Source organism: Octodon degus, unplaced genomic scaffold (assembly GCF_000260255.1).
Source record: "Octodon degus isolate 3935 unplaced genomic scaffold, OctDeg1.0 scaffold00286, whole genome shotgun sequence".
Lineage (NCBI taxonomy): Eukaryota > Metazoa > Chordata > Mammalia > Rodentia > Octodontidae > Octodon > Octodon degus.
The window spans coordinates 1,453,083-1,479,044 of record NW_004524862.1 but is presented as its reverse complement, the minus strand read 5'-3'; the positions used below and the strand labels follow the sequence as shown (position 1 = coordinate 1,479,044).

The 25,962-nt window shown below is 51.5% G+C and overlaps 1 protein-coding gene across 2 annotated transcripts; it reads left to right on the top strand.

Moving 5' to 3' along the window:
* Positions 1-25,962, top strand: Ctdsp2 (CTD small phosphatase 2). 2 transcript variants are annotated; one of them, XR_002819301.1, is made up of 9 exons: positions 1-584; positions 14,900-15,048; positions 17,794-17,832; positions 18,470-18,571; positions 19,196-19,252; positions 21,729-21,821; positions 21,938-22,123; positions 22,403-22,682; positions 22,958-25,962. XR_002819301.1 is itself a non-coding variant. In XM_004647041.2 (8 exons), exons 1-8 carry the CDS (start codon positions 521-523, stop codon positions 22,526-22,528), a joined length of 816 nt encoding a protein of 271 aa, XP_004647098.1. In that variant the 5' UTR covers positions 1-520; the 3' UTR covers positions 22,529-25,962. The 2 variants fall into 2 exon arrangements, 1 of the variants encoding a protein (XP_004647098.1); XM_004647041.2 differs by having other exon boundaries at positions 22,403-25,962.

The window sequence follows — 25,962 nt, the reverse complement described above, 5'->3', positions numbered from 1 at the left end:
AGCAAAGCTCTGGATTGTCCGCAGCCCCGGCCGCTCACAAGTGAAGGGTCCCGGGGCCTAGGGCGCTGGCGCGGAGTGGAAAGCACCGGCAGGCCGTGGAAAGGCCGGGTCAGCTGCGGAGAAGCGCGCGGGGGTGGGCTCTGCAGCCGCGGGTTGTTTATCTGGAGTACGGAGGGGAGGGGGGAGCCTGGAAACCGCCCCGTGTCCCATTTCCTCCTCTTGTTTTCGCTCCGGATTCTCCATGTTGGACCCAAACTGAGGAGCCCGGAGCTGCCACCGGGGGATCGGGGCCGGGGGCACCCGGGGGATCCGCTGCCCGGGCCGCCCGCCTTCAGTTCAGGCCACCTCCCTTCCCGGCCCGGGGAGGAAACGAGAAGGGGGGATGTGAACAGCGGCGGGAATCGGAGACTAGGGAGCCAGAGCGGAGCGGGCCCCCGCCCAGGCCCCCAGCCCAGCCCTGCCCAGCCCGCGCGCCCGCCCGTCCTCCCGCCCAGCCAGCCCGGGCCCGCGGAATTGTTAGATGGAACACGGCTCCATCATCACCCAGGCGCGGAGGGAAGACGCCCTGGTGCTCACCAAGCAAGGTAGGGGCAGCAACTTCCCAAAACTTTGCGTCGCCCCCGGACGGGAAGGGGGCCAACATATCCCAGAACCCTCGTCCGGGGCCCTGACCCCCGGGGGCTCCATGATCCGTCTGCCCCCGCGTCCGGGTCGGTACGCAGACCTCGCTGGGGGCTGCGCGGGCCCGGGCTTTCGCGCCCAAGGGGGAGGGGTGTCACCCGCGCAGCTGTCAGCCGGCCCCGCAGCCCCTCCCTCCGCGGCCCAGACGCCGAAGGGTAGCGCCTGTAGCACGAGCCCACCCGCGTCCGCCCCCTCCCGAGTGTGCGTGGGGGCGGGGGTCGTCACTTTCCTGCACCGCGGTGCGCGGCTGCGCCGGGACCATGGGAGAAGGTGGGGAGGGGGCAGAGGGGTCCGGAGCTGGAGCTGAGCCGGGGCTGGAGTTCAGCGTTTCCTAGTCCCCCAAGCCGAGATCTCTCAGGCCGCCGGCGGTGACGACGTCCGGTGGGACTTGGGACCAAGTTGGCAGCCCGGAGCGGGGGCGGCCGCGGTGGGGGAGGGGCCGGGCCCTGGGCCGCGCGGGGCTCGGACGGGCGCCCTCCCGCCGGTTTCGCTGAGCAAACAAGCCCGAGCCGAGGCCCGGCCGGAGCCCCTCCCCGCCTCGGTGCGCTCCCCCGGGGCCGCCGCTGCACACAGAGCCGCGTTTGTTTAGCTCAGGAGCGGTGCCCCTGGTTACATAATTCGCCGGATGGCATCAGACCCGGCGTGTTTCTGAATCGCGCAGCGAAAAAGTGCTAGTTCTTCGTGGACAGCGCCTCGTGGTCTCCACCTTCTTGAGTGTCCGGAGGAGATGCAGACCCCTCGCGGGGGAGGGGGGCTTGGAGACCGGGCGCAGGGAGACCCTGCCTCCTGTGAGGGCAGGGTGAAGGCTGGGTCAGAGGATGTAGTCGCTTAGTTTGGGATCTATGGGAGGCCTCGAAACTCGTTCACCTTCCCCCATGTTCTTTTGGCTTAGAAGAATGTGTCCAAAATAGCGGGAGCGAGGACTGACCCCGGTTATTTTCTGGAGAACTCAGGGCTTGGTCTACTTGACCCTCGAGGCACGGGAGTTAACATGCTCCTGGGATTAGATTTGTGCTTCCACTTTTGGGTCCCTCTTCCAATAGGTGTGAAGGGCCAGTGCTGCGCTTAAATTTGCTAAGCCCTGGTAGGTGGCCAGCCACGGGGCTCTTGTGCCGCCCCATACCCCACCTCCACCCCTACATTTGGCTTCCTTAGCAGGTCACTTACTCGTGGAGGAGTTCGTGTTCCCAAAGAACACCCCCATCTTGCTAGGGGCAAAACAGCTGGGGTGGTGTGTCAGCCTCTGTGGAATTCTTTCCGTGGAATGGGGGTGGGTAGTGCATGCCTCTTGACTCCCCTGCCTAAGGAGGGATGGAGCTACACCTACTCAGATCACAACCCCCGGAAGGCCTCCCCGACCTTCGGCAGCAGTGCTGACCGGCCAGTGTGACCCAGGAGGCCAGTGTGACCCAGGCAGCAACTTAGCTACCTCCTCTCGCTGTTCAGCTGTGCTGAGAGCTGAAAAAGAGCCTGCCTGTGTTTATAACTCACTGCTGGACTCTTTCCACTCTTTTCCCAACCTCTTCCTGGGAAAAGACTCTCGGAGCTAGCTAAAAGTAAAGAGATGGGTGGGGGAAGAAGACACGAGGGGGCAGTGGTGGTGAGAAGCCTGTGAGAGCAGCCCTGTGCTTCCCCCTGCTTCTCCCTCCTCTGCAGGGGATCCTGAGGAAGGATGGCCCTTGTAGCGGCCGGCGGTGCCAGAAGGAAGGAGAGCTGGGCTGTGAATTGGCCACTTAGAGATCAGAGCTGAAAGTTGCATCCACCAGGGCCATCCTGAAGCAGTGGCGGAATTAGAGATCAACAGAAAGGCCACTTCTGTACAGTGTCGGGTCGCGCCCGTTGAATTTTCTTGGGGGAGGGTGTTAACATTTTTATTTTCTTTTGTGTGTGTGATTTATCTTTCAAACTTAGGCCAAGAGGAATCTGAAGTTTCAAACCAGCAGCCACTGGCCTGGTCGGTCCCTCCCCTCCCTTGTAATTTAGTTGCATTCCTGAGAAGACTTACTTGGCTCCGGGGCTGCTCGGGCACTCAGCAACCAGGACGCCAACTTTGAGTGCTACATCATTGCAATCTGCATCTTCAAACAAAAACCAAAGGGAGGGGAGGGAAGGGAGCAGCTGTTTTAATTAGCTCCTTGAGGAGCTCTGTCTCTGCCACATCCCATCCCCAAGCTCTGCCTACCTTTAGAAAAGAGGAAAGTGGAAGGCAGGTTATTGAGAAGTTTCTGGAAAGAACTGTTTCTAGGACGGGTGGTTTTTTAGTGAAATTGTTTTCGATTGCACTTTTTTTTTTTTTTTTTTTTTAAGAGCATTTTGTTCTCTTTGAGTGTTAAGCTGGCTTGGGTGTGTTGATGATTCAAAAGTAATTACAGTAGGGGAAGTAGGACAAAGTTCTGAAAGCATCAGTGATAAAGGCGCCAAAATTGAATCATATGGGGTCGGGGAGATGGCTCAGTAGAATAAGCGCTTGGGGCCTGAGTTCAATCCCCGGTTCAAAAAAAAAAGGATCATTTTCCAGACAGATGGATGAAATGGCTTTCTGGTATAGGTAGGACAGGATGTATGATGTATAACATCAAAAAGTATCACTTTGGCAAGACTAGCTGGCCACTTATTACAGCCCCATATGGGGTTGTTACCCCATTGCTGTGAGATTGTGCCTGGGCTTTGCTTTTAGGCAGGCAAAAGCCAAGGAAATAGGGCCTGCGAATGTGAAGTGGATGAGGTGTCCCCTGTCCCACTTGTGACCCACAAGCCTGTGGGGGGAGTCAAGAGACACAGTAACAGAGAGATCCATTGTCCCTTCTCAGGGAGGAATGCTGAAACTTTGGATTCATCTCATGTGTGGAACTGGTTTTTGGTTGGGTTTTTGGTTTGTTTGTTTTTTTGGAACTGGTTTTGATAGTCACTAATAGGAAAGCTTCCTCTCAGAGACTCAGATGCCTCCCAAACTTGGATGTGGCCGGATTTTCTAGCACCTGCTTTCTCCACAGAAGAGACAAATTCTGCCTTTCTCAGGGAACTAGTCAGATACCTTTTGCTGTAGATGTCCCTAAGCCCTTAACATGACAGGCTGCAAAGTGTCTTGCCTACCAGGGCTTCCTCCTCAGTTGGCTCTGGGGAGGTGACCCTGCACAGCCTGGCTGGGCTAGGGTGCACAGGTAGTGTGGGCTCCTCTGTCCTGGCCCAGCACCCTTTTGGCCTGTTTGTGCTTACTTTTCCCGTGGTTGCTGAGACTTGCCCCATGTCTTCTCTGGAGTTTTTCTCCTTTTTTCAAGTGATAAGGGGCCTGTGTGGCCATTTAAGCTTCTTTGCTCCTACCCTAAGAGCCCCATGGGACTAGTCCTAACCCAGCAAGAAAGTTGGCCAGTGTCAAACATCTGGGGCTAGAGCTCTGCATTTCACTTGCAGAGCTTTCCGGAATTCCCACATAGACTCCTCTGTCTGGCAAGTGGGGTATTGCTGGCTCCTCCTGTTCTATTAGACAGTTGAGAAAAGTTACCTAAAGGAGGGAGGGAGGTACCTTGTATTTTGTTAAAATGGGACCTACTGTACAAGTCACGTTTCTAGCCAGCGTGAACGAATGCTCCCTGTCCTCCTGTGGAGAATTAATAGAAATGCTCCTACTGTGGGAAATAAAGCCAATATGTAAATGTTTGTGGGATTATGTATGTGTCAGCCCTTCCTCTCCCTTCGGTTTTCTTTTGTCTGCACGTTTGAAGTATTTTGGGTATTGTCTTTTCTTCTCAGCTTGGGAAAGTTGGCTCTTGTAGGACCAGGGTAGTGGTCATTTGTCCCTGCTTTTCCTGCTTGCAGTAAACCTTGAGAAATTGTGTTAGCTTTGTGAGTGCTTTTATCTGTAAAACAGAAATAAAGCTATTTATCCTTCTGTAGTGCTGGTACATAGTAGATGATTAATTTTTTTATTGATAAATGTTAATGACCTTTTTTAAACAGACTGCTACTCTTGTTCTCCCTCTTCTGTTGCCCCAAGACACCTAGCATAAACAGTACACAGTCTTGAACCTGTATGTTTTACACTTCAGGTGTCTGGGTTTCAGAGGGGACCCCCTGTGGGGCTCAGGCCTTCCAAGCAGAACCCTGCTGCACAGACCACTTCTTTGCGTCCCTGTGACTTGAGGTGGGATTTTGTCTGCGTGTCCACTGAGTAGCCTATGCCGTAGGGCTTCAGTCGGTTCTCTTGGGCCCCTGGGTATCTGGCACCTGGAGGTGGGAGGAAGCCAGAGTGTCCCATCTCCTGTGAGTCTCTTAAGTCTAAGCCAATCCTTGGAAGCAGTTGCGCAACCTCTCAGAGATAGATATAAGGATACTGGAGACAGCTGTGTGCCACATTCTCTTGCTGTTTGCATTTGCCTTGAAAGATAATGAACTTGGTGAAGTTCAGATTTCTTTTAGGGAATTTTAATAATAAAGAACAGGTTTTGAAGAGAAATGGATGTTCTTAAGCTATGCCCTGGCAGCTTTGATTGGTGGGTAAAATGTTGAGAGAACACAAAAGCAGCATTGAACTGCCTTTCATCCTGTCTTAGGCTGGCTGGCTGTGGAAAGTTAGGAATTTAACTCACTGGTGAGGGGAGGGGCTCGTGGGATGTGGCTCCGACAGGATCTCTCCTCTGAAGTGGAAGGGTAGTTCCCCACTGGGTGTAAGATAGCACATTAACATGGAAGTCTTTTGAAAGAACTAGAAGAAATTACAGTGGAGAAATTGACTTATTAGAAACCGGAAGCCTTTTTGGAACGACTGGCGTCTCTGTCAGCAGGGTATCCAGCCCTTCAGTCTGGGTGTGCCTGTACCTGCCCCAGGATCTGCTGCTGCAGAGTGGGTAGCCCGTAGGTGCGGGTGTCCTTGACTTCTGAGCAGGAGGCGTGTGTGCCTTGCTTTATTGGTCCACTGCTCCTGGAGTTTAGTCTTGAACCAGATCTCCCTGGGGATCTGATGTTTTTCTTGCCTTCCCAGGAGCTTTTGGCCACCACCACTCTCCCTAAAATTAGGCTTTGCTCTTGCTCTTCATTCTATACCTGTCTTATCTCTTTAAAACTTTTTATTGGTACATGTTTGAAGTACATAATGAACACATTCATCGTAGGGAATCGGTACATGTGCATAACATCTCAATTGGTTCCCCCCTTTTGCCAGTATCATATTCATTTATCTTGTAAATCCTTATAATACATACAGATCAATAGCCACATTAACAGGCAAAAGGATAAAACACATAAGATAAATATACCAGATTAAAATACACTGTTTGTTTGTTTATTTATTTATTTATTTTGGAGCCTGGGATTGAACTCAGGCCCTTGTGCTTGCCAGGGAAGCGCGTATTCCACTGAGCCATCTCCCTGGCCCCAAAACACTGTTATATACACTGGCCATACTGGATCATAGTACCTTTCTCTTTTCATTCTGTCTTGTTGAATTTGCACTTTCCACATAGACTACTCCCAGGAAACAAATGGGCCCCAGCCTCAGTAACAACCAAGCAGACTTAGAAGGTACAAGTCACCTTACTCCTGTGGGGAGGATCCGTGCATCCCACTCTTCCATTTCCATGGCAGAATGGGCTGGGGCCCTTCCTTCACAGTCACTGGGACCACTGGAAGAGGCCACAAGCTCAGGTCTTTGTACCCATGTATAGAATGCAACAAATACCTCTGGAAAGTCAAACCAGACCCCAGGCATGAATTCCTCTGAGGCCTGCAGAGACACCCAGCCAGTCGGGTCTTGTGGGAGGAGACACCACAGGGACTTTGCTAAATCTCCTTCCAGCCTTGGAAACGGTGGTCAGAGACCCCTGGTAACCTTTAGACGTTGGCTTTCAGCCAGGGACACCCATTAAAATCTCCTATGACACTTACTAAAAATACAGAGGCTCCATCTGGGACTCACTGAATGAATCAGAGCATGGCAGGTGGCCCACTCACATGTGTGTTCCAAATGCTCCCTGTGATTCTGACAGGTGTCCTTGGAGAAGAGCCAGGTAAGCACGGTGGTGGCCCCAGCTCCCTCTTCAACCCTGAGCAGGAAGATTCACCTTGGGGGCCCAGTTTTGCTGTTTATTATGGATCCTGTGGTTTCTCTATGGCAGTCCTTAAATTTTCTGAGTGAATGAACAGAGTAGTGATCCTTGGTTACCTCATAATGGTCATAGCCAATATTTATAGAGCACTTACCATGGGCAAGGCACTACATACTATATTTTCTGGAGTTTTGTATCGAGTATCTCACTTAATTTTCATAACTACCTTATGTAGAAATTGCTCCCCTTGATCTGTTAGGGAGGTCCCTCCCTCAGAGTGCTAAAGTACCTTGTCCAGGCCACAACTCAGCATCAACCAAGCTCTTCCCCAGGCCCCATTGTCTCACTGGCATTGGCATTGGCATTCCACCCAGGCCACTGCTGGTGCTGCCTTGAAGGGTCCATGCAGGGAGACCTTTCCCGTTGGCCTGTGAGGGGAACTAAATGCAGAGCCCCTGAGGTTTCCTGACTTCTAGCCCAGTGTGATCACTTGGTGAGTCACACGTATCCTGGTTGGCTGGGCCTCAGGCAGCTGAAGGGTGTGGGTGGAGCTCGCGAGTGTGCCCGGCTGTGAATGTTTCCCTAGCAGAGTCCTCACAGTCCTGCGGGTGCCAGCAGCATGAGGAAGACACTGGTTGGCCAACCTCTGTGACAGAATTGGGTTTTGTGGAGTCCTGGGAAAGGCCATTTATTTCCCAGACGTGGTCGTCGCTACACACGCTACCTCTGTGCGACCCCTGAAATGAGTTAGAAGAACTCTTTATGATACCTTCAGAGTGAATACTTTGAGATTGAAACTGAGATAACAGTTGAAAGCACTTTGCTTGTGATGACTAGTAGTTGACCAGGAGCTTTACTTAGGGCCAGGATACTCCTAAGCTTATCGTTCTCACCCTTGAGATAAAGGAATTCTTCCCATTTTATAGTTAGAGAAGTTAAGGCCTTGGGTCAAATATGACAGAGTCAAGGATTTTGTGTGTGTGCAGGGGACAGTTTGAGACAGGATTTTGCTATGTAGTTCAGTCTGAACTTGAACTCACTGCGCATCCTGGGCTGTTAGCCTGCTTCAGACTCCCAAGTGCTAGGATTATAGGTACCCCACATCGCACCACCACTCCTGGCAGATTTCTAACCTTTTTTCAATGGCAAGAACCGAGCAAGCGCAGGGCCTTGTGTGCTCTCAGTAAGTGCTCTATAACTGAGCTGCAGAGCCACAGTGTAAACGCGAGTCTGTGGCACCTTGGTAACCACTGTTTTATTCACTGATTTGAGTGTTCCTTTGTTTTGTCCTGCGCCTTCACTTTTCTCTATCTCATCATGCTCCTCCTCCTCATCCTCTGGTCAGCCTAAAAGCAGGTTTATGCAGCTGAAGGGGAAAGAGGCTGTGGGTTCTTGACCTTTCACTAAACTAAACTCGGGCATTCTAGGAGGGCATCAAACTAAGGCAGGAACTCTGCTAGCCACCGAGAAGGTGTTTGTGCCCAACCTGGTGGTTTTCTCTTACGCCCGCGCCCCCAGGCCTGCTCAGCATCTCCTTACAAAGAAGGAGGGCTCAGGATGGCTGGTTGCCATTTCCCCACAATGTCACCCCTACTTTAGCTGGTGCTGTGAAGGGAAGGACCCGCTGCTCTAAGGCAAGGCAGGAGCTAGCCTTCAGAGTTTCTTAAATGGCGTCTCAGCTTTGTCCCTGCTGGCCCCGTGGACCAGCAGATGCCTTCCCGCATCCCACAGGACTCCTGTGCTGCTGACGTGGCTATGAAGAACTGTCTCCATGTCTAGAACAGGACCTGCACTTCTGAGGGACCCCACACCAGCACATTTTGAAAGAATGTTGAGTTGCCCAGGAGGGTGTTTTTCCAGCAGTTACTTCAGAGGCTGATTCTGAAATCAAGTTTGTTAAGCATGCTTTGCAAGTTGCCGGTTGTCCCCTGCTCCCAAGACAGGCCTTGAGGGAAGATTCCTGAAATTGAGATCAGAAACCCCATTGCTGAAGGGGACAAGGGAAAGAAAGGACAGAGGCATGTGACCTGTGATCCCCCACCCCACCACCCCATTTCACAAGTGGTATTAAGGGCCAACAAGTGAAAGAAATCGTTTGCTTAAAAAGAACGAACAGGGAGCCCTCCACCCAAGTAAGGGGAACTACTGGAGACTTTGGAGGCAGTGGTAGGGCTACCCCATTTGCTAGCTACGGGAGGACACATGGTTTCAATCTCAAAGTGTAGAAGGTGCTGGTGTGAGCCCCACAGTGTGGCTCAAATTCCTTTTTCAGGGAAAAAAAAATGCCCAGCAGTCAGATTCACAGCTAGTTTTTGGAATTTAGGTAGCTAGTGCTGAGCTAGGCAAGAACCTGCCTGTCTAGGTAGCTGGAGAGAACAGTCGGTGGGTGGGTGGGTGCTGGACAAAGAAGTGCACCCTCCCTGTGTCCAGGCCTTTGTGCGGGAGAGTTCCAGGCATGTCTTACCCTCTTTTGCCCCCCTGGTCACAGAGCCCTTCTATCTACCAGATGCTTTAGTGCCTGTCCGCGGCCAAAGCCCAGTTCTGACAGCCTGGGAGAACTCCACAGGACGCCCTGTTCCGATGTGGTGTGGCAGCACAGGTCAGGCAGCTGGCCAAGAAGGGCCGGAAGTGCTTCAGATACTCTCCTTTTTCCAATAGTTGGTGGGAGGGAGGCCACTCGGAAAAACCATTTCGTTGTGATAGCTGGACCAGACTCTTGCCAGAATGGATGGGAGATGTGTGTGTGTGGAGGGGGTGGAGTTCTGGGGGCTGAGTTAAGAAAGCATGTATGTGAACAGGTTTGTTGAAACCTTGTAGCCCAGCTGTGAGATTGCGCATCCTGTAATCCCAGAACTCTGGGAAGCTGAGGCAGGAAGATTGCCAAATTTAAGCCCAGCTTGGGCAATTTACTGACCTAGTGAGAACCTCTCCTAAAATTTAATAAAGGCTGGGAATGTAGGTCTGTAAAAAGGTACTAGCTTCAATTCCTAGTACCTCCTAAAAAGGAAAAATAAATAAATAAAAAACAGCCAGCAATGACCTGAGAGATTGCCTTCTGCTGGGTCCCAGGAATTTTCCTTCAAGGATTTAGTATTTTGCTGGACACAAACCTGTTTTCTTAGTGACAGTGGATCTGGGCCTCATTCTCAGGTTAAAAACATCAGGGGGGCTGGGGAAATGGCTCAGTAGGATATGTGCTTCCCTGGCAAGCGCAAGGGTCTGAGTTCAATCCCTGGTTCCGCGAGTAAAAACAACATCTGATAAGGCAGGTCTGCCTCTGCCCATGTGAACGTGTACACCATTCTTTCTCATTTTCTTTTTCTTGGTCGTACTTTTTTTTTTTTTTATGTGTTTTTTGTTATTGTTTTTACAGTACTGGAGATTGAGCCCAGGCTCTTTATACTGAGCCATCCCCCACCATTTTTATCTTTTAGTATAGGGATTCTCTAAATCACTAAGTTGCCCAGGCTGGGCTCGAATTTGCAATCCTCCCAGACGTGCTGGTATTGCGGGTGTGCACTACCATGCCATGCTGTGCGCACGCTTTTTATAGGAGGAGACGGGAGGGTGTCACCGGTGCTGGGGTGCCATTCACGCCAGGTGGCCTTGCCTGCCTTCCCATCATTTCAAGGACCGGCCAGGACTGAGGCAGACTGGGGCATGGCTTCTGTGGTAGGTATAGGAAGAAGGTTTGGGGCAGTTCCTGGGCACTCTTCCTTCAATCTCTGTTCCTGGCATTCAGCCACATAGACTGGGCGTGCACAGGTCTCACTCATTTGCTTCTGGTCTTCTTTGATGAGACCCTGGATTTGCCAGCCAGATTAATTAATTAAAATAAGCATAGCATTTAAGGAGTTTGCATAGTAGTTTACTGTAGGTTTTGTTTATCTTTTTGTTTATCCCCAACCCCATGTTGTGGATGAGGAAACAGGGACTCCAGGAGGCTGTGTGGTTGAGTCAGTAACTGGCTGAGCCTGGTCTGCAGCCCAGGGCTTCTTGGTGAGCAGGCTGCCTCTCTCCACACCCGCCTCCGTGAGGAGAGGTGTGTTGGAGGGGTACCTGGCCTCGTGGCCTTCAGCCACCTACCTACCTGCCTGCTTCTTAGGCTAGAGCTGACTCCCTCACTGGATCTGCGCAGGTCCTCTGGGACATCTAGTCCAAAAACAGGTGTTTAAAGCAGGAAGTGCACACTCACTTTAGCATCTAGGCAGTAAAAGAGGACTGGATGTCCATGGAGGGCAACAGTAAGAGGAGGGAGGGAGGGCAGCTGGCTGTGGAGCTCACTGTCTGTCTTCCCTTGCTGGTGAAACCTTGAGCAGTTGAAAGCTTTTCGGGCCTGTGGATCTCCTGTGTCTCACGTTCCTGTTCTAGGGGCCTGCCAGTTAGCTCAGTTATTTAAGTGTCCACTTATGCAAACGCAATCAGACAGAGGATAGCTGCAGGATGCCTGCAGGATAGCAGGATACTGTGGTTCCATCCCCTGCTCCTTGTGCCTTACCAGACCCGCCCTTAAGGCAGACGGATGGTTAGGGGGAGGCTGTAGCTGGCTCTCTGGGGCACAATGCTGCGTGCTGGCTGAAAGGAGCCATGGAAGATTCCTTGACAAAAATTTCAGATCCCACTCTACTGTGATTCCCCTTCACCCTTAAACCTACTGAACAAAGACTCCAGTCCTTTCTTGCCCCTGGTATCTGTAGTCACAGTGATTCAGAATGGTGGGGATGGGTTCACTGGAGCCTCGAGAGATTCCCAGAGCCTTATACTATTATCTATTACCCTTTTTAAAATTATTTATTTGGTATGGGGTCTCACTATGCAGCTCGGACTTGTAGTGATCCTCTTGTCTCAGCCTTCCCAGTGCTGGGATTACAGGTGTGTGCCACCACACCCAATTTTGGTGGCTGGCTCAGTGCAGGGCCTGCACAGCATGTGGTACCAGGGATCGAACCCAGGTCCTTGTGCTTGCCAGGCAGGCACTTAGACCGCTGAGCTATCTCCTTATCCCCCCTTACCCTTTTGATGGCCTACCCAAGAGAAATGAAGGAAATAGTGGGCTAGATCCCAAACAGATCTCTTGGAAGTCCACCCTAGAGATCAGTAGAGCAAGTGTTCCCGTAAAGAGACCTTCACAGTGTTCACAGACAGGGCTTCCTAGCAGTCGCATACATAGATGCATCTGGTGTCCCTGAACTGTCAGAGGTCCTGTGGGATATTGCTTACAGGCCTTGGCTCCGGGTTCGGACAGACCTGCTTCCACTGTCATGCCTCCATAGTTTCCCTCCTGTGAATTAAACAATCATTGCCTGCAGTTGGGTTTGTATGAGGATTAACCATAATGGTGCAAGTGTCTAACAAAGACATGACACATCTTGGTGCCCAGTATACGTGGCTGAGGCCCAGGAAGACTCAGTGTCTTGCCTCAGGCACTCAGCTCCCGAAGTGAAGTGCCACCTCCCTTTCTTCACTAAAGAAAGCTTTCCTGTTTCCAGTGCTTCTGAACTGTTGCAGACTTGGAGAGGCCTCCTTGGGTCCCGGCTCTGTAGAACCCACAGAAGTAGAAGCCCTTGAAGTCATTCCAACCAGTCAAAGTTATTGAGCAGTAGCTAGATGACCGCAGCAGGCTGAGGCCTTTTAGACCTTTTGGGGGAGGCTGCCATGTCGAGGGAGGCTAGAGCAGATCCTGATGAGTTCTTTTTCTAAGGAGAAGGGGGACAGAGAGCCTGGAGAAGGATGGAGGTAGGAGGGGCTGGGGAAGCAAGAGGAGTAACGGGTGTTACACCCTTGCTGTTGCGGGCTCTGGATAGTCTGCTTCCAGCGCCTGCCCCAAGGTCAGCACGTTTGTGATCTCTGAGGTACAGGGGCTGCCAGACCCATTGTGCTGTTGAGAAGCTCCTCAGCCCCTGCAGAGCCCAAGCTCCGTGTAGGGCCGGGTGCTTGTGCCTGTTGGGCCCCCCCGTGGTGGGCAAAGGCGAGGCCTTTCTGTGGACCCGGCCAGCTGCCCCTTTCACCCTGCTGCCTCTCAGGATTACTCAGCCTTTGCAGCATCAGTCACTAAGATGCAGAGTGCATTCCTGGTGCCCCCTCTTCAGGAAAGGCCGGGGCTGCGTGGCCTTTTAAGAAAGGCTCCGAGCCCGGGTTAAGCCTCTGATTGTGGCTGCATGAAGAAACCATAAACCAAAGGAAACACAGTGGTTCAGCTTTGGCCTTGGAGCTTTGTGTCAGCATCTGCCCTGCTTCCGCGGGCTTGGAATTCAGTGTGAGCTGGCAGGCAGGTGGGGAGGCCGTTCTTTCCCTTTGGTTTCTGTGCGGATTATTAGAATAATGGACATGGAGGGGGCAGGCTGAGGAAGCTCTCAGCTTGCTGACTTTGGTCTTTGTGACCTGGGTCCCCCACACAGCTTCTGCAAAACACAACCCCCTGACACCTCCCACACACACCCCTGGGTTTGTGACAGCTCAGTTTGGGGGCTCTGTCATCATTTTTGAAAAGCTTCCCAGGGGTCCTCCCAGTGTCCAGGGATCTGTCCTGGGGGAGGGGGACTGCGCTGACATCAGAGGTCAGCCCTTCTCTTCCATCAGGCGAGCCCATTTCCTCACCCTTTGGCTCAGGGACAGTTGGCTTTTCTGTGCTCTCCAGGGTCGCAGGCAGCCCACTAACGCCGTTCAGCACACTTCTGTTGCCCACGTGTGTAAGAGCCTCCCTGGTGCGGACTCTGAGTCCTCCTTCAGGGAGTCCACAGCCACATACCGTGCTTTTGTCTTCTCCCCATCCAGAACACGGGGAGGCCTCAGTGGTACATTCTGTGTGTTTTTCTTTCCCACAGAAACAGAGATATTCAGTATTCGTTTTGTTTTGTTTTGTGTTTCAGGCAGGGTTTTGGTGTGTAGTTCAAGCTGGCCTTGAACACACTGTTGCCCAGGATAACCTCAAACTTGAGTGATTCTGAGTGCTGTGATTATAGCTGTGAGCGCCATACTGATGTTCCAGTGTTACTTTTCTGTGTGGTTTGCCAGTACCTTAAACGGGAACAGCTTGCATGTAATCCTTAGGCCCAGGCCGGCCTCCCACTCCGGCTTTGGGATACCCGCAAGACCCACCCCCAACTTGTGCCTGGGAACCGCTCAGCGTGGTTGTGTAGCGCCACCTCCTGGCCACAGTGTCCATTGTAGGTGGCAACTTGTTGAACAGTTGCCAGGACAGTGGTGAATAAAGCAAAGGGAACTTGCAAAACATTCTGAAGTCCATTTCCAATTACTTTTAGATTCTAGCTTTGTGTCTCTGCTTGGTCTTATGGGGAATGCTTTACAAAGCGTGCTATTAAAGTGACTTTATGACCAAGCGTGGGGGCACGTGCCTGTAATCTCAGCACTTACGCAGCTGAGTCTGTGAGGTTAAGGCCAGCCTAGGCTACAAAGTGGACTTAAGGCAAGCCTGAAGTATGTATTGAGACTATGTTTTCAAAGCCCAGATAGTCATGGTGACTGCGCAGCTGCAGTGTAGGACCGGAGGCCACAGTTTAGGGCCTGGAGCGTGTGTTTTGTCCCATGGGCTTTAATCAGTCCTATTTTCCCAGTCAGGCCCCATGTCTCTGAGGGAAGGGTTTGTTGAAGAGAGTGGCAGGGTGTAAATAAGATATAGCTTCCTCCTTTGGACCACCGCCTCCATTCTGGAGTTTCAGGTCTGAGGTTTTAGGCAGTTTGGGCTCAGTTCTGCTACCTCCTGCCCAGCACCTAGAAAAACTGAGGCGGAAACAAACAACAGTGTCCCTAACTCAGGGGGCTGAGGTACATTGGTGTCTAGAGCAGGTGACTTTCTAGGAACTGGTGTTGGGGGAGGTTTATGTCCTTGTACATTACTTCTGAGTGCCTCCTCAGTATACTGGGGGGCTCTGTACCTGGTCCATCTTCTCCTCTGGCCCCTATGGAATGAAGATCCCAATCTGCAATTCAGGGCTCCCATTTCCCAAACCAGAGAGTAAGGTTTCCTGCCATTTCTGCTTTAAAGGAAAGATGCTGGAATAAAGTGCATGCTTACGGTTAAGTGCATGTGGCTGCCTGCCAGGCGTATGCCACGTACCTAACAGAACTTACATACCGCAAAAGGGTACTGCTCACCGTAGCTGTTGACAGAGACTGATGTCCCTATATCTGATGCCCAGTCATCCCCTCCTCTCCAGGCCTGGTCTCCAAGTCCTCTCCTAAGAAGCCACGTGGACGTAACATCTTCAAGGCCCTCTTTTGCTGTTTCCGTGCCCAGCATGTCGGTCAGTCCAGTTCCTGCACGGAGCTCGCCGCATACAAGGAAGAAGCCAACACCATTGCTAAGGTAGTTTCTCCGTAGGGGTGGTGTCAGGCAAGGCAGGGGTTGATGGTAGGCAATCCCTGCAGACCTCCGCCAGTAGGCAAAGTGTCCTTGCCTGGGGTTGCTGACGTCTTCAGCTTAGAGGCCTTTCCCCTCTACTTTTCTTAGCAGTCTGTTTCCTAGTAGTCCCCCACTATCACTGGGCTGGATGTCTTTGTGGTTTCTGAGGGGTCCTGCAAAGTGTTTTGCATATATTGTCTCCTGTAATACAGTAGCCCTGTAAGGATATTTACAGGATTCTCATTTTACAAATATGGAAACTGGGTCCCAGAGGATGCACTGCCTAGAAAAGTTCTGGTTAACCAAAGATAGTGTCAGGATTCAAACTTAGATATAGGGTCTGGGGAGATAGCTCAGTAGAGCAAGTGCTTGCCTGGCAAGCACAGGGTCCTGAGTTCAATCCCCAGTACCACGAAAAAAAGAAAGAAAGAAAGAAAGAAAGAAAGAAAGAAAGAAAGAAAGAAAGAAAAGAAGTCAAACTTAGATCTGACTCTAAAGTCTGTTTGTTTTTTGTTATCCCAAGCTGCCTTGCACATGTTTCCTGACTTGCAGGGAACCTAGGCATTAAAAATACCATGCCTTTTTCCCCTTAGTACAGGAGGGTGAACCCATGGCCTTATACATCGTGGGTAAGCGCTCTACCATCAGCTGATTTTCAGACCTTTTTATTTCGACAGTCTCGCTAAGTTTCCTGGGCGAGTCTCAGACTGAAGTCTTCCCACCTTTTCTTCCCTGCTCCTCACTTCAGCTGTGCTCTTACTAGTCCTTCCAGCAGTTCCCACCTCTGCCTGTGCCAGGCACTCGGAAATGTGCGAGTAGTTTTGTTTTTGTGTATTTTCTTTTCTTTCTTTCTTTCTTTGCTTTTTTTTTTTTTTTAAGGGAAGTGTCTGCCAGGGTGTTCAGGGTCTCACTACTAGGTCAGACTCTAGTGATCTGCCTGTTTACAGCCTCCCAAGTGCTGGAATTTCAGGCATGCACCACCACGCCCAATTGCCATCTCAGTGTGCCTTAGGGGTGGGGCTGGCATGGCAGGCCCAGGGATCAAACCCCTGGCTCCTGAGCCTGCTTACAGGTGCTTTAATCATCTGAGCTATTTGGCCAGCCCTGTGCTAGTAGTTTTGATTGCTAGGTGACCAAGTGCTACTTCTGTTCTGAGCCAGCCTGCGCAGTAAATGCTGTTCTGCCCCACATGCCAGTGGTATCCCTCTGGAAGGAACACCAAGGTGTGCAGCTGTCTTTCCTAAACCAGAATAGGACATTTACATTGGTGGAAAAGTCGCTTCACTGGTGGGAGAGAACAGCTTAAAGCACAACATGACGTGATTACTGAGCAATTTGGGGTTTTGTTTGTTTGTTTTTTGGTGTCTTTTTGAGACGAGATCTCACTGCAGCCCAGGCTGGCCTTGAGCTCACTAGGCTGGTCTTGAACTTGCAAGGATCCTCCTGCCTCAGCCTCCCACATGCTGGGATTACAGGCATGTACCTCTACACCCAGCTAAGCAATTAATTTTATGAAGAGTTCTTAATAACATGGAGAATATTAAGCTACAGCATATAGCCAAAAAGCCAAATGTGAAATTACATACTATTAATCTTATGGTACAAAAGACTCCTAATAACCACTTGAAAGAAATATACACTAACATGCCAAAACAGAGGTTTTCTGTTAATATTTTACTTCCTTGCTGATGTGGGAGATTAAATCTAGGGCCTTTGCGCTGAGCCGTTTCCCCAGCTTTTTTCTATTTTTTATTTTGAGATAGGAGCTTGCTAAGTCACTTAAGTGGCCCAGACTGGGCTCAAGCTTGCAGTTCTCCTGCCTCAGCCTCCCAGAAGGCTGGGATCACAGGCATATGCCACATGCCCTGCTTATTTTATTTTGCAATGCTGAGCATAAAGCCCAGACATACACACTACTACTGAGACACATACCCCACCCCACAATTTTAGGGTTCCTTCAAGGTTCTCATTAGAATCACTTAGTACTTTTTATAACTGCAACATTTTAATTGCAGGGGGTGTCATTTTGAGTTTTACACTTCATATTTTGAGGGTTTTTTTTGTTTTTGTAGGGGTTTTTTTGTGGAACCAGGGATTGAACTCAGGTCCTTGGCTTGCTAGGCAAGCACTTACTGTACTGAGCCATCTCCCTGGCCCTTGGTTGGTTTTTTGCAGTCTTGCTATGTGGTTTAGGTTGGCCTCGAGTTCACAGTGATCCTCCTGCCTCAGCCTCCTCAGTGCTAGAATCACAAGTGTGGCCCCCCAACTCCTGGCTCTCCACATGGTGGCTTCACGTTGGCTTGCTTGATGTTTTGTGGGAGCTCAGTCCTTGCGTGTTCCCTGAGGTAGCCATAGAAAACCCATGTTCTCAAGGAGAAGTGGGGTTGAAGGACTAAGCAGGAGTGAGCAGCTCAGGTGGTGGCTCTGCCTCCATATGGCCCCGGGTTGACTGAGTACATTCCTTGATCCTTCTTTTGTTTGAGATGAAGTGGCAGCTGGGAACAAGGGCACCATCTTCTCCATATTTTGTCAGGTCTGTTAATGGAAAGGAAGCACTAGCCTTTCCCCTTTCCTGCCCAGCTCTTTAAAAAATTGCCACTCTCGTCATGGAAGGAGCTTCCAGTGGCTAAGTCTTTTGGCGGAAGCAGGGGTTTGGATGGGGCAGGAGCTATAATTGAGCTGGCCCTGACTGTCACCTTTTCTTCCTAGTCGGATCTACTCCAGTGTCTCCAGTACCAGTTTTATCAGGTACGTGAATCTGCTGACCCTGCGGTCTCTGGCAGCCCAGCAGGCGTAGCAATCCCTTCCTCTTTGGTCTCTGGCCAGCCACCTCTGTGCCCTGGGAAGCCTTTGTTCCTTCTTTCTTTTTTTTTTCTTTTGCGGAATCAGGGATTGAACTCAGGTCCTTGCGCTTGCCAGGCAAGCACTTATTCTACTGAGCTGTCTCCCCGGGCCCCAAAACCTTTGTTCTAAGTGTCAGCTGCCTCAGGAATGGCTGGTGCTCCCTGTGCTCTTCCTGGAGCTGCTGCGCACTGCGCAGCAGCCTGGCTGCCACCTCCAAGTCCAGATGGACTTCCCAGTCTCACTGTTAGGCTGAAACCAAGGAGCTACTCTGCCTCCTCTGTCTTTTGCTTTTCTTTTTCTTTTCTTTTTTTTTTTTTTTTCTTTTTTTTTTTTTTTTGTGGTACCAGGGATTGAACTCAGGCCCTTGAGCTTGCCAGGCAAGCGCTTATTCTACTGAGCCATCTCCCCAGCCCCATCCTCTGCCTTTCAAATAGTGTTTATTCTGAGTGGGTGATTCTGTCCCCATGAATCAGAGTTCTGCTTGGGAGAGTGGCCAGGCTTTCTGGGTGGATACATCTCAGCAGTTGGGCTCTTGTTGTAGATCCCTGGGACCTGCCTACTCCCAGAGGTGACAGAGGAAGATCAAGGAAGGATTTGTGTGGTCATTGACCTGGATGAAACCCTTGTACACAGTTCCTTTAAGGTAAGTTGGCATCGCGGTTCTCCTACACCCATCGTGGGCCTGCCTGTGAACCTGACAGGTGTTGTGAGGTGGCCTAAAGGTGAGGATGGAAGTAACTGCAAGGGGCCCGGGGTTATAGCTTAGTGGTGCAGCACCTGCCTGGCAATTGTGAGGCTGTGAGTTCAATTCCCGGTACAAAAAAAAAGCTAGAAGGGAGTGGCCAGGCCTCTCTGCTGTCATAGACATGGAGAGACCATACAGAAGACTGTCAGGTGGGAACTCCCTAGCCTGCCCTTGTCCACAGCACTGCCAGCGGGCTGCATACACACACATTCACACACACACCCAGCCATGTAGTGGCACAAGGGCTTCGTGAGGAGTCAGGCCTGAAAGAGTTGAATCAGCTTTGGCTGTGCCCCATTTTTCGTTTGTTTTTTAACTCAGGGAAGCCCTGAAAAATTAACTCAAACTGAATTTGGCAGGATGGCACCGAGGTGTTGAGGAGAGGGGGTTTTGGACCCAGTGTGGGGCTGAGAGGCTCTCAGTGGGCCGCCAGGAGCTTCCGGGAGCCTCCACCTTCCTGGGGGCACAGTGGGGGCTTCCTGTCTCTCTCATGCTGATGTCCACAACCTTTCTGCCTTCCAGCCAATCAGCAATGCTGACTTCATAGTGCCTGTGGAGATCGAGGGGACCACTCACCAGGTGAGCTTCCAGCCAGGCCGCGCCCAGCCCAGGGTGGGGACCTGCCCTCCGCTGCACTGGTGCAGACTCCTTGGTCCTTTTGGGCTTGTGTCCATCAACTAATTCTTTTTCTGTGACTTAGGCCTCTCCTGTTTGATTGCTGCCTTTGACACTCTAGGCAAAAGTTGTTTTTTGTTATTTTGTTTTTTAAAAAAAAGGAAGAAAGGGCTGGTGACATGGCTCAGTGGTCTAAAGCACCTACTTAAAACAAGCTTAGCAAAGCACAGGGACCGCGGTTCAATCCCCCAGCACCACACTCCAGCCAGTCCCGCCCCCTGGTGGGCTGAGCTGGCCACAGACACACACACACACACACACACACACACACACAATTTTTTTTAAAAAAGGAAGAAAATGGGCCAAGGAGATAGTTCAGTGGCTTAAGCCCCAGCCTGGCAAGCACAAAACGTTGAGGTAGATCTCTAGTACCCACAAAAATAAAAGGCAAGAAAAACACTTTTCAGCCCCATCATCCCCTCTAGCTCATCTTTTACTTTAAAACCAGGCTACAGTAAATTCAAGGCCAGCTGGAGCTATACAACAAGGCTATCAGAGAGATGGTTCAGTAGAAAGTAGAATAAGCGCTTCCCTGGCAAATGCAAGGGTCTAAGTTCAATCCCCGGTTCTGCAAAAAAAAACACCTCTAAAGTAATAATTATAATAAAGCCCAGCTGTCAAGGGCAGTTTATATTATTTAATAGTAACAGCTGTCTTCTATCTGCATCCCTCCTGGGAGCCAGCACCTATCAGGGCTTATTGCATTTTCTGTATTCCTGCATAAATGGTGTTTCTGCCTGTTACAGGCAAGAAACTCAGTACTGATGCTTTTCTGCTCAAAGGCCCCTACCCACACCTCAGCCCATGAAGAACTGTTGAATTTCTTCCTCCCCTGCCCAGGCAGCTGTTCCTCCGTGAAACCCCCTCTGACTTCCTGGCCTTGTGGTGGCTTCTGTCAGAGTAAATGCCTGGTAGGCATCTGTCAGAGTGAGAGACTAACCCAGAGCAGGCTCTGGCCCTGACAGTCGCTTCACCCAGCACAGGGTTAAGGATTCTGTGAAGTTGGCAGGGAAAGGACTGTCCCCTCCGAGTGCTTGCCAGCTGGCCCAAAGGGCAGCAGCCACTGGCACAGGCACCCTGGTGGCCTTGCCACTTGTTTGCATGGCAGGTTACTCATGTGGAAATGGAGTGTGAGGCTCTGATGGGATGGCGTCACAGTCCCGCCTGCATTAGGGCTTTCCTTCCTGCCACCACCACAGGCAGCAGCCCTTCACAGTCTAGTGGAGGCTTGAGAGATACGTAGAACAACAGGGAAAGACAAGGCACATACGTGCTGGGAGCTCCTACTTAACAAGGAGGACATGAGTACTGATACAGGGCTAAAATCAAGATGAGGGAGGGCTACTGCCCCAGGTAAGTTTAGGCAAGAATAGTGAGGGTTTTTTTTTTAACTGGTCGGGTACCTGGGAAGAAGGGGCTGTGAAAGCTGAAGAGATGGGGTTGGGGAGATGGCTCAGTAGAATAAGTACTTGCCTGGCAAGCCCAAGGGGCTGAGTTCAATCCCTGATTCCACCAAAAAAAAAAGCTGAAGAGACAGTGGCTAACGGGCGCCAAGTGTGGCTCCCCAGAGCAGCGGATTCTGCTGATAAAAGGGGTCTGGTAAGCTGGTGGCGGGTTTGGGCCAGCTGTTGGAGGGAGTTATGGCATGTGCTTTCTGGGCTAGGGAGTAGTGTGAATGAAAAGATCTTTGAGGAAATAAGTGGTCCTAGAAGCCTATATAGGCTGAAGGCAAGGAGCGGTAGAACACAGACCGATGGGGAGACCCGTAGCCAGAGAACCTTTGAGAGTGAAACTGCGAGTCATGAGAGGTGGGTGTGGGTGTTGGGTGGATGCAGCCACGAGGAGCACACACACAAGGAGGCTCTCGAGCAAGATGGGGCAGGGACTCCCGACTGTGATCGATGGGAGATGGGGGAGGGGTGTCACCTCTGCCTGGTACAGTGCAGAAGTCTTGTGTGGACATGAGGTGTCAGGAAATGTCTGTGTCCTTGCCTGATGGGGACCTGGACAAACTGTCCTGCTGGAGCCAAGGACACAGTGCTCCTACTGAGGCTGTGGCTGGATTCAAGTAATCCAGGATAGGCTGTTTCCATCTGTGAGGCCTATTCTTGATTACTTGTTTCTGGAGGCAGCTGATGACCCACCGTTGGAATCAGAGATGGCTCCCAGGACACGCTGTGTTGTCCTTCAGAGCTAAGGTCGGGACTACTGAGCCAGCAGAAGCATTGGGGCAGGGGAGGCTACCCTGGGCTGGGCAGTTCCAGCCAGCTGGGTTTGGGAGCCTGGCCCTGTGTGCCATTCTATCTGCTAGCAGGGAAGGGGACAGGTACTGGGCTGCTCAGCGCAGGGTCCCCCAACAGCCAGCTGTGCTTCCCTTCAGGTGTACGTGCTCAAGAGGCCTTATGTGGATGAGTTCCTGAGACGAATGGGGGAGCTCTTTGAATGTGTTCTCTTCACTGCCAGCCTGGCCAAGGTACTGGGGAGCCTCAGGGGAGAAAGTATGAGATGCACAGCGGCTATGGGCATCCTTGGGATGCCACGGGGTGCCCTCGGGACTGCACCCACACTGCGGCATCTTTTCTCCCTCAGTATGCTGACCCTGTGACAGACCTGTTGGACCGGTGTGGGGTGTTCCGGGCCCGCCTGTTCCGGGAATCCTGTGTGTTCCACCAGGGCTGCTATGTCAAGGATCTCAGCCGCCTGGGGAGGGATCTGAGGAAAACCCTCATCCTGGACAACTCGCCAGCTTCCTATATCTTCCACCCTGAGAATGCAGTGAGTGGTCCCGACTGTCCTGCACTGCAGAGATGGGGACAGAGGGGAGATGGCTCAGTAGAATAAGTGCTTCCCTGGCAAGCACAAGGGCCTGAGTTCAATCCCCGGTTCTACCAAAATTTAAAAAAAAAAAAAAAAAAAAGCATGCTAGGGATGGGGTGGGGGCTCGGGAACCATGGGTCTCCCTAGAGGAGTGCCCCACTGGGGCTGGCACAGCAGCACCCTGAGCCAGGGCAGGAGGAAGTGGCAGTCACACTGATGCCACCTTCTTCTGCCCAGGTGCCTGTGCAGTCTTGGTTTGATGACATGGCAGACACCGAGTTGCTCAACCTGATTCCAATCTTTGAGGAACTAAGTGGAGCAGACGACGTCTACACCAGCCTCGGGCAGCTGCGTGCCCCTTAGCCCTCCTGCTGCCAAGCAGTGGCTATCTTAGCAGGGGACTTTGCTACACTGTGCCTTTTTTGATCAGCCTGACAGCCCGAGTGAAGATGGAACCCTCAGCACCTCAGCAGATGGCGCCTGGAAGTAGATGTGGTTGGAAAGAGCTCTAGGGCAGGTTAGATGCCAGCTGGGTGGGTCAGACCAACAGTATCCAGAGGTGCCTGTTCCAAGCCAGGTTCCCAAGATAGACGTGTGTGTTAGTATGGGGTGTGTGGGTGTGGGTGTGGGTGTGTGTGTGTATGTATGTGTAAGAAATGGGGACCCAGCATTTCAGTGGGGAAGATCAACTTTTCCCAAGTTAGTTCATCTCCTCTCCTGCCACCCTGTGAGCTGTGCAGGGGTAAAGACTGTGATTGCAGGCTCTGTTACCAATCCACGGCCTTTCCTCAGGAAGGCCTATGCAAGGAGAAAGGAGAGGTCAGCGGCTGCCTTGGTGCCCCAGGTGCACACCTTTGTGAAAACTCCAGCCTGGTCACTGCAGATAAAAGATGCCATTCCTGGGAAGACGAGGACTCCTTTCCAGAACCAGTAAACCTGTGACCATCAGGTCCTATGGCCCAAGGGTTGTACCGGCCTCCAGCCGAGTGCCTGCTGTGCACCCCATCTGTCTCCAAAGGTTTAGGCGCCGGGCCTGCCTTCCTTACCTCCCAGCCATAGCCCTGATCCCGAGGGGAAGGAGGTCTGCTGCCTGCCCTGGAAGACAACAGATAACTGATTTCCGTTCTTGTGAAATTCCCATTCTGAACATGGAGCATTGGACCTGGTTTGTTTCTGGCAAAACAGCAATCCTGGGCCTGAGATGAGTGGGAGGTGCTGGGGTGCACGGAAGAGTTAAATCTCCAAAGCGAGTGTATGCCCTCCTGCCTGGCAGATCAGCTGAGCTGCTTTCCGTGAGTCTGCTCTTCAGGGACTCGGTGCTAGTGCTGCTGCTGGCACAGGGACTTTCGTTCCGAAGGCTAGGAAAGGCTGTCCAAGCTGCCTGGCCCCTCCCTGGCTTGGGCAGGGTTCTTTCCTGTTGCGTCTTCCCCGATGGTCTGTCCTGTGCTGAAGTCTGTTCCTGTCTTCATCCTTCTTGGCTCTCACTTCCTCTGAGTCTCAGAACTCCTGCTTTGCCAGACTGAGGGGGACAGGCACTCTTACCATGTGGTTTGCTAACTTTCCACACCCTCCAAACAGGAGTGAGTGAACCCCTTACACACCTGAACTCTGGGTATCTTCTGCTTTCAAAAATTATTAATAATGAGTACTTTTTTTTTTTTTTAAAGAAGTCACAACATGCAAGCTTTCCCCTGGGTGAAAAACAGAGGAGGAAGTGCTGCTGTAATTGGGAGCACGAGGGCCCTCCACAAGGGGGACCCTACCTCAGCATCACTGCCTTAAGGCCTCCCCTGGGTGGGGCTCTTTCCTCCCTCCTAGGATGGAAGAGGGATCCCCTCCCTGTCCCTGGAGATACAGATGTCCTAGAGCATTTGTGGATTGCTTCTGGTTCGGGTACACTGCCCACTCAGGACTCCTCCTATTGACCTTTCCAGTTTCTGCACATGATCTAGATCCAGCCTCAGGAACTAATCAGTTCGAGAAACCAGGTGGCAGAGCAGCCACTGAGCATTCTGAGTGGTAGCGGTGTGGCTAGATCTTTGTAGTGTCACCTTTCCTTCCTGTCCCAGTGTGGGTGGCCTTGTCTTTCTCTTTGTTGTCAGAGAAGAAGAACAGAGCACCAGCCCTCCTGCAGTCATTCCCCCAGGATGATTCCCTGTGCCTGTGGGGTCCTACACAGAGGGTGCCAGGTGCTAGCCGGGAAGGCCATCTCTGCAAGGAAAGGAGATGCTCAGAAGCTAAGGACAGCTGTGGCTTGAGACCAGGTCCTGGCTTCCACTGCCATTCTAGTATAGCCTCAGGCAAGTCTCTGCCACCTGTCCAGGCCAAGCTTTTCTGACTAAGCAATAAGAGGCTCTGAGCTGATTGAACTTTTGCCCTCTTTCAGATTTCCATGTTTTTTCCCCCACAGAGCCTGTGCCACCCCCATTCCTGTCAGGCTCATCGTGTGACCGTGACCAAAGCCTAAGGCAGCCCAGTCGCCCCAGCTGTCCAGGCCCCACTCACCTGCTCTCCCGCAGGTTTTCCATGGTCATGCCACCTCCACTCTCCATCTCCTTTCCCAGAGAAGCATCGTGACCAAAACTAAACAAGGGCGGTCCATGTGGACCAGCACCAGCCTGAAGTCATCACTTGCCATCTGCATTCTGGTTTCACAATGTGTTGGGGCAAGTGGTGGTTGTACAGCTTGCTTCTCAGAGGAATCAGGCAGACTTACTTAATGCATTGAGGAGGGCAAGACTGAGAGGAAGCCACTCCCGCAACCTGTGCTGGGGCTTGCCACCAGCCTGTCCCCTGAGACTGGTCTTCAGGAGAAAGTAGGCCACTGTGCCCGCTGTGGTCACCAACTCAAGCCATGCCAGAATCTGCCCGCCTGCCAGGTTCAGCTCTTTCAGGTGCCTCTTCAGGGACACAGTGTGTCTCTCTGATTGGGCTTCTAAATCAGCCTGATGTTCTCATCCCTCTTATAGGGGGGCTTTGGACACAGGACCAGTGCGGTAAAGGGTCCGAGAAGGGTTTTCTCTCTGCACATTGTAGAGGGGATGCACGCTCGGTAGGCCCATGGGTCTTTTGCTCGAGTGAGTTTGCCTTCAGTTACCCTGGGACCTTCCGTTTAGTTCCCTCCTTCCTCCCAAAGATTTTTGTGTCAGTGCATAAATGCAGCTCTTAACAGTGGCCCAGAAGGTTGTTTTTTTTTTTTTTTTTTTTTTTAATACTAAAAGCATAGGAGCCTCAAGGCAATGCTTCCTGGGGGGCGCACCCAGCAGTTCTGCTGCCCCTGCCCTCCCAAGTCCTCATTAGTGGGGCAGCCCCTTGTACAGCTGGCCTGCACCAAGTGGCCCAGCCAGGCGCAGTATTTGAGAGCAAAGCCCACTTTCCCCTTCTGGTCTTCAGTTGGTTACTTAATTGTTACTATCATTCAACCACCTTTTTTTTCTGAAATGGGACTTGGTTTTGTCTTTCTCCTTTTTTTAAGCGCCAGTAAATATCTGCATATTCAACCACAGGAGAAGAGGTGGGGGCTGGCCAGCTGTCAGCCCACCTCTTCATCTGGTGAGCTTCTTTGCTTATAAGTACCCCGAGTTTGCTGTGATCCCCTTTCAAGATGCCATTTGGAGGGGAGGAGGTCTGCTTCCCACTGACTGGGCTATGGGATTCTGACTACCTTGCTTCATGATTTGATAAATTTGTTGTATTCAAAAACTTGAAATGTAGGACGCCATTAAGTGTCTGTTTATATTTTTGGAATATTTGTATCACTTACAATTAATTAATAAAAGCCGGTTTTTAAAAACCTA